Source organism: Takifugu flavidus, chromosome 18 (assembly GCF_003711565.1).
Source record: "Takifugu flavidus isolate HTHZ2018 chromosome 18, ASM371156v2, whole genome shotgun sequence".
NCBI classification, from domain to species: Eukaryota; Metazoa; Chordata; class Actinopteri; order Tetraodontiformes; family Tetraodontidae; genus Takifugu; species Takifugu flavidus.
The window spans coordinates 12,807,435-12,814,725 of NC_079537.1; the positions used below are offsets into that span (position 1 = coordinate 12,807,435).

The 7,291-nt window shown below is 52.1% G+C and overlaps 2 protein-coding genes across 3 annotated transcripts; one reads left to right on the top strand and one right to left on the bottom strand.

Moving 5' to 3' along the window:
- Positions 1 to 1,121: 1,121 nt before the first annotated feature.
- hsd17b14 (hydroxysteroid (17-beta) dehydrogenase 14) lies at positions 1,122 to 3,479 on the bottom strand. Of its 2 annotated transcripts, none has more exons than XM_057015898.1 (9): positions 3,232 to 3,479; positions 3,123 to 3,161; positions 2,879 to 2,976; positions 2,724 to 2,790; positions 2,332 to 2,423; positions 1,945 to 2,097; positions 1,693 to 1,760; positions 1,433 to 1,529; positions 1,122 to 1,365 (listed from the first exon to the last, which is right to left on the bottom strand). In XM_057015898.1, the coding sequence occupies exons 1-9, from the start codon at positions 3,311 to 3,313 to the stop codon at positions 1,219 to 1,221; spliced, it is 843 nt and encodes a 280-aa protein (XP_056871878.1). In that variant the 5' UTR covers positions 3,314 to 3,479; the 3' UTR covers positions 1,122 to 1,218. The 2 variants fall into 2 exon arrangements, with proteins under 2 accessions (XP_056871878.1, XP_056871879.1); XM_057015899.1 differs by having other exon boundaries at positions 1,945 to 2,049; positions 3,232 to 3,477.
- Positions 3,480 to 3,678: 199 nt separating this feature from the next.
- Positions 3,679 to 7,224, top strand: kcna7 (potassium voltage-gated channel, shaker-related subfamily, member 7). The gene is made up of 3 exons (XM_057015855.1): positions 3,679 to 4,019; positions 4,143 to 4,939; positions 6,160 to 7,224. The coding sequence occupies exons 2-3, from the start codon at positions 4,184 to 4,186 to the stop codon at positions 7,090 to 7,092; spliced, it is 1,689 nt and encodes a 562-aa protein (XP_056871835.1). The 5' UTR covers positions 3,679 to 4,019; positions 4,143 to 4,183; the 3' UTR covers positions 7,093 to 7,224.
- Positions 7,225 to 7,291: the final 67 nt, after the last annotated feature.

Sequence of the window (7,291 nt, forward strand, 5' to 3'; positions counted from 1 at the left end):
TAAATCGCCATGACGTCACCAACGACTAGACTGGGGGCGCGACTGCAACGTGACTTCTGATTGGCCACGAGCGAGACACGTGCGCCAAAAGATGCGGAAAAATTGGTCGCACAAATCGGCTGCTGATTGGTCGGTTGAAGAGGCGTGGCCCGTGTCACCTGGTCACGTTTGGCACGAGGCGGGTGTTAAATACGAAATGGGGACTGAAGATTTCATCAGAAAACTCAAAGTTCGTGTTGTTTACAAGACAGAGGAGAGGAGAAGGAACTCAGAGATGCATAAGTCAGGAAGGGCTTCTGCTCTCCCAGTATCCAGCCCGAGGACAGGCTGGGCTGGGCCCAACACATGAATCAGGTCCTGCACGGATCCACATGTGCTGAGGCATCTGAAACTGCTTCGAAAGACACAAGGACTGGGCTCAGATACACACTGGGGGGTCAAAGGTCACACGAACAGATGCAACTGGGTAATAAACTCCAGGAGAACAGCTGAAGAACATCTGACCGTCCCAGTTAATGTACGACTGAGTGGATTCTTCATGCAGCACCAAGCAGCCAGTGACCTCATTCAGCAGGAAACAGAACAGGAACCTCAGAAAGTCACCAGGAACTAGCGTCACACATTAAAAACAGCACATGGAAAAGGTTCAGGGAACGTGCTTCATGCTGTGTTGCTGTGGACTCCTGCAGAGCGAGGGCGGACAAAGCTGCAAGGGAAGCCGTTAGGAGGAGCAGGCAGGTCAAAGGTCACGGTCAGAGGGGAGGAAAAAGCAAATGAACGTTGGCCACAGAAGTGAGAAGAAGTCAGATGACGACGGGCGACCTACCGGGCAAATAATGAAAAAGAGCAATTTACGGTAACTAGGTTACGACTCGGTCACAGGAAGTTAAACGCTGCACATTTTAGTTTGCAGGAAGTCGATAAATATACGAGAGAAGAAGAGAAATGATGGACCAAGGAAACTGGGAAGGGAGAGAAGAACATCTTCGAGTTTGGAGACTAAAGTGGGAGGAAAGGTGAGCTGACCTGAATGACCTGAAGGGGGCAGTAAGGCGCCTTCATCATGGCTGCCACAGCCCAAAGAAGAAGGTGGAAACCGCCTGAGAACCACGGGGCCTTAATTTAGTAATAGAACTCATTTATTTAGAACAGATGAGAGCATCAGCCATCGTTCAGACGTGCATCTGCTGTTGGTGGAGCCGCTGAGAGCAGGAGGAATCAGGAGGATATCTGGCTTTTCTCTCCATAGTTCAGCTCGGCCCCCCCGCTCAGCCACAGGTCGATGCCGGTGCAGAAGGTGGCGTCAGCAGCCAGGAAGATGGCGGCCCGTCCACACTCCGCCTCGGTCCCCATACGGCCCAGCAGCTGTCCCAGGAGAGAGGCTGAGTTCAGGTCAGGTTCGACCCTCTGCCCACGTCTTCATAAAACTGACCTGACATCGCTCCCCAGCCCTGATGGTGGCGGCAGCATCAGGCGACTGTCCTGCTACCTCCTCCCACAGAGGCGTCATCACGTTACCTGGGGAGATGCTGCCAGAGGGAGAGAACGGGCACATTCAGACCATTTAAGGCAACAACCCGTGGTGCTAATTCTAACAATGAACAATTTCTTCTTGTGTTTATTAATTATTGCTAAGCATGCAATTAAATCAGGCATTGTTCTGGTTTATTACTGTTTCCAGTCTGGACTCACCAGTTGACTCTGACCTTATGGACACTCTCGTCCACCGCCATCGCCTTTGTCATGGAGATAATCGCCCCCTGGTGGCCGAGAGGCCGCATTACAACAGGCAGGGGAAAAGGTTGAAAAAAGCTTTTGTAAGTTTTGGATTTGAGATGAATGTTTTATCACCAGTTATAGTGATAAACAGTAGTGGAACATATAGTGTTCAAATGAAATAATTCTATCAAAAACATAGTTTTAGAACAAAGAACGTTGATTCACCTTTGTGGCCACGTAGGGCACAGCGTGCTTCTGTCCGATGGTTGCAACCAGGCTGGAGACGTTGATGATGTTTCCTTGATGCAGACGAAGGTACGGCAGCGCCAACTGCAGACAAACACACACAAGAGCCTCTGAGACGCCCCCTGCAGGCGGCTGCAGGCAGCGCCTCACTCCTCAGGAGGATTCTCTGGATGATACGATGGTGCTGCAGGTTGGCGCAGGTCAGGTTCAGGTAGAGACGTTTGTCAGGATTGTTTCCTTTTATTTGCTCCTCCAACATTCAATTTAACCGTAAAACGGAAAAAGCTTCAATGTTAAAGACGTTTTCTGTCAAATCAAAGTGTGACATTCAACTTTTTTTCCTGCTACGTAAGTTTCTGAAGTTACTTTTGAGGCCAGGAAGTAGCTGAGCAGGTTGAGCTGGAGCAGGTCCCTGAACTCTTCTGCTGTGGTCTCATCAGTGGGTTGGTGAGGAGGATCTGAGAGCAGAACATGGAAGTACCACACAAGGTCACCTGACCTCCGTATGTGTGTGTGTGTGTGTGTGTGTGTGTGTGGTGTGTGTGTGTGTGTGTGTGTGTGTGTGTTGTGTGTGCGCGCGTGCGTGCGTGTGTGGGTGTGCGTGTGTGTGCGTGTGTGCGTGTGTGTGTGCGCGCGCGTGCGTGCGTGCGTGTGTGTGTGCGTGTGTGCGTGTGCGTGTGTGTGTGTGCGTGGTGTGTGTGTGTGTGTGTGCGTGTGCGTGTGCGTGTGTGTGTGTGTGTGTGTGTGTGTGCGCTCACGCCAGCCAGCGTTGTTGACCAGACAGTCGATGCGTCCGTGGGTCTCCACGGTGGTGGTGATCAGTCTCTGCACATTTAGCAGCAGAACAAAAGCAGTTAGAAGAGAAGAGAGAGAACGTTTGGAGATGCAGGTTCGGAACCGGAAGTGGACTCGCCTTGATGTCCTCCTCTTTGGAAACATCACATGAGACAAATGTGCAGGACCCGGGACCTGCTCCGTTGAGCTCCGCCTCTAAATCCTTACCTGCCTCACCTGAGGTACACACAGAGGAGTTATTGCTGACGTTCCCTAATCCCGCGATTGTTCCCACATTTCTCGTTTTAAACTTTGTTCTATATCTTGGTGTTTCTATTAAAACCAGAACATGGATAAAAGACAAAATGGAAATAAATTCTCACCTCCTCGGGCACAAAAAACCACTTTGGCTCCATTTGCCACTAAAATCAAATTTAAGAAAATTCTGATTGTGATCAGAGAAAAGTCGCGTTAATCTGGGGTGGGTTGTACCGAAGGCTTTAACGATCCCTCTGCCGATCCCCTTCGATCCTCCGGTGACGATCGCAACTTTGCTCAGATACCTGAGAGACATGTCGAGAGTGATGAAGAAAAACGTGTTTTTTAAAATCCTGAACTGGTTTTTGAGCTCAAAGTTCCAGCCACAGTTTGTTCTGCTGCCTTCAGGGACGTCGGAAACCACATACTGCAGTCTGAAAGCAGGGGAAAAGTCAGGAAATTAGATAAGAAGAACAAGCTGCTTGTGTCACAGGACACAAAAGTTCATGATGAGGCGGAAAAATCAACGATTGTCACGTGACCGGCGTCTTCGCTCGTGTTTCTTTAAATACGCAGAGAAAGAAAAGAGGAATATTAAATAAAGTCATTTTTTTCTTTCAGACGCTTCCTGTTACTCATTTTATCAGAGGACATTTACACATGTTTACACTTTTTAATCAGAAGAAAACGAGAGTTTGAGCTGTTGGTGGCGCTAGAGGAGCAGCTGTTCAGAGCGGGGGAGAAACTCCTGCAGGAGGATTGAATTTCAGCCTGACAGCAGTTCTGTGAGAGTCTGAGCTGCAACGGGCTGGTTTCCAGCAGAGCTGCAGACTCTGAAGGGATCACGCTGCCTTCACTGTCCTCCTGAGAGAGCGACACATGAGGAGCAGGAGGAGCAGGAGCAGGAGGAGGAGCAGGACATCATCACCAGGGTTAGAAACCATACCAGACGAGTGCCGAAGCTCTTGTGGAGATCAGACTCATGGTCGCTCTGAACCAGCAGCCCCACAAACTCCACCAGTGTAAGTTTGCTTCTACTGGGACCAAACTGGGGACGACTTGTTGCCTTCGCGTCCTGTATTTGTTCATCTATAAACAAAAGTTGCACTTTTTATTCACGATCCCTTTGATGTTGTGCTCAACAGGAGGAAAGAAAGAAAAACAAGGACTTCAAAGCTAAATCAAGATGTTTGCAGATGAAGGAGGAGGAGGAGGAGGAGGGGGAGGAGCAGGAGGAGGGGGAGGAGGAGGAGGAGCAGGAGGAGGAGGAGCAGGAGGAGGAGCAGGAGGAGGAGGAGGGGGAGGAGGAGGAGGAGGGCAGCTGAAAGAAGTTGGACACAAACACAAGTGGACCAAAGACCAGCAGAACGAGCTGCAGAAGGAAGGAGCCCAGCAGGAGCCGAGCATCGACGGGGACGGGCGGCGCCGCCGGAGCGGCTGGGCTCTGACCGAGCGTCTCGCCATCAACGTGTCGGGGATGCGTTACGAGACTCAGCTGAGAACTCTGGCCCAGTTCCCGGACTCCCTGCTGGGGGACCCCCGCCGTCGCCTCCGGTACTTCGACCCTACCAGAAACGAGCTTTTCCTGGACAGGAGTCGCGTCTGCTTCGACGCCGTCCTCTACTTCTACCAATCCGGCGGGAGGCTGCGGCGGCCGGCCAACGTCCCCTTGGACGTGTTCCTGGAGGAGCTGCGTTTCTATGAGCTTGGCGAGGAGATCATCGACCGCTACAAGGAGGACGAAGGTTTCGCCAAGGAAGAGGAGAGGCTCCTGCCTGCCGGCGAGCTGCAGCGGCGCCTCTGGATGCTGTTCGAGTACCCAGAATCCTCAGGTGGAGCTCGAATCATCGCCATCGTCAGCGTCATGGTCATCGTGATCTCTATCCTCATCTTCTGCCTGGAGACTCTTCCTGAGTTCCAGAATGAGAAGGAGCAGAGGGAGGTGAGGAGGACTCATCTCGTGACCTTTAGACCTTTCGCGAACGTCTTCTTCTGCCAGGAAACGTGAAAACTGGCGAAAATGCTGAAAACGGCGGCATTGGCGTCAGGTTGGCCAACGCCGCCTTCTCAGACCCAAAACACGTCGCGGATCAGCAACAGGTGCCAGTTCAGAGGCCGAGAGGGGACACGTCCTCTCACCTGACGAGAACCTTCCATCCAATAGAATAAGAAGGTTTTTAGGGAGGAGAAGCATGAACGTAAGACAGGAACCAGATGTTCCAGCTGGTTCACCAGAGCCGTCCAGGTAGAGATTATTTTGAACCTCTCGTAAAACATGATCCACTTAGATGGAGCGGCAGGAATGGGGGGGGGGGGGTGTGTAAGGACAGACGAGGCCAGATGGAGGTTTACGTTCAGACACGATCTGGACTGCAGGAGCCAACGTTCCACTGAGACGAGAGACGGTCGGAGGTAAAGCAGAGGAGACGGCCTGGTGTCACATGACTCCCCGGAGAGCTGAAACTCCTAAATATAGAGGATGGATAAAGCTCATCGCTCATTAGCACATCGGGCAGTATTAATAAACGCTGACTCGGGTCACAGGGCAACAGCACAAGTTGTGTAGAAGTTGTGTAGGCTGCAGACCTAGAGGTGGGAATTACTGGAGAAAATCCTGGAATGTTCTGTGGTACCTGAAGACCCTCGGGAAGAGTTTAACATTTCTGACCCGAGGACATGGTCTCCAGAACACCTGTGTCTGTCGGAGAGGTGACGGTTAAGCTGCCCCATGGGGCATGGGGCATGGGGAGATCAGCAGTAATTAAGCTAACGTGTTCCCGCAGTGGGGACCTGCTGGGACAGGTGGGGGCGGGGCTACTGGGTCCCACTGGTGCTAACATCCTGGCCTAACCTGAACCTGATCAAGCTGAAACATTTGAAAAGTCACAAAGAAAGAAAATCAATCCTGGGACAAAATAGTGTCACCCTACGAAAACGGTGACATTAACAGAATAGGCTAGCTTCGTTAGCTTTAGCCTCTAAGCTTTGCATTACTGTTTCATAACTTCTGGGAGATGAAATAAGACGCGCTGCTACTTTGAGGACGTGTCAACGCTGCAGTGTTGCTGTAAAAACAGGAAGTGGTCTGAGGGCTGGGGGACAATGGGAAGCTGTAGAAACCAGATGTTTTCACCGATCTCATGTCTGTCGTCTGTGTTCCAGCGCTCCACCACCGTACCTCATCCCACCATCGCCAACGAAACCATTACAGTCGCCCCCGGCTTTGCCCCTTTCCAAGATCCCTTCTTCATCGTCGAGACCATTTGCATCTGCTGGTTCTGCTTCGAGCTCCTCGTGCGGTTCTTGTGCTCCCCCAGTAAGACGTACTTCTTCAAAGACGTCATGAACACCATCGACTTCTTCGCCATCATTCCCTATTTTGTCACGTTGGGCACAGAACTGGCCAAAGACAAAGGAGCCCAGCCATCCGTGTCGCTGGCTCTCATCAGGGTCATCCGGCTGGTCAGGGTCTTCAGGATCTTTAAACTTTCCCGCCACTCAAAGGGTCTCCAGATCCTGGGCCAGACCCTGAAGGCCAGCCTCCGAGAGCTGGCCCTTCTAATCTTCTTCCTCTTCATCGGTGTCATACTGTTCTCCAGTGCTGCCTACTTTGCTGAGGTGGACAGACCTGGCACGGCCTTCACCAGTATCCCTGAAGCATTTTGGTGGGCTGTGGTATCCATGACGACAGTTGGCTATGGGGACATGTACCCGGGGACGGTCGGAGGAAAGCTGGTGGGGTCCATGTGCGCCATCGCTGGTGTTCTAACCATCTCGCTGCCGGTCCCCGTCATCGTGTCGAACTTTAGTTACTTCTACCACCGGGATATGGAGTGTGAGGACACCACCCCGTACCACCATGTCACCACGTCCCTGTGGGAGGAGGATGTAGAGGAGAACGGCGAGGACAACCAGGATGGGACACGTGATCCATGTGACGACGGGGGAGATCATGACCCCCTGTACGGGCAGAGCAGCAGAGGAACCTGCCGGCCCCTCAGCGGGGCCCTCCTGGCTGGACTGTGTTCTGCTCAAAGTCCTGCTGATCAGAGGTTGGGGGGTCATCTGGGAGAACCTCTGGTCACCCAGGTCTGACGAGAACATCCGCTGCATCTGTGCTTGATGTGAGAGGCTGAATAAGCAACAAGGAGCTACTGGTTTTTATGAATGTGGTGAAGTGTGTTTGAGTTCTGAAGTTGTTCTAATAAAGTTCCGAAAGTCTTTGAAGTCATCTTGATGTCTTCCGGCAGACCACCCCCCCCCCCGACAGGCCAGTACCCCCGCTGGCCGCTAG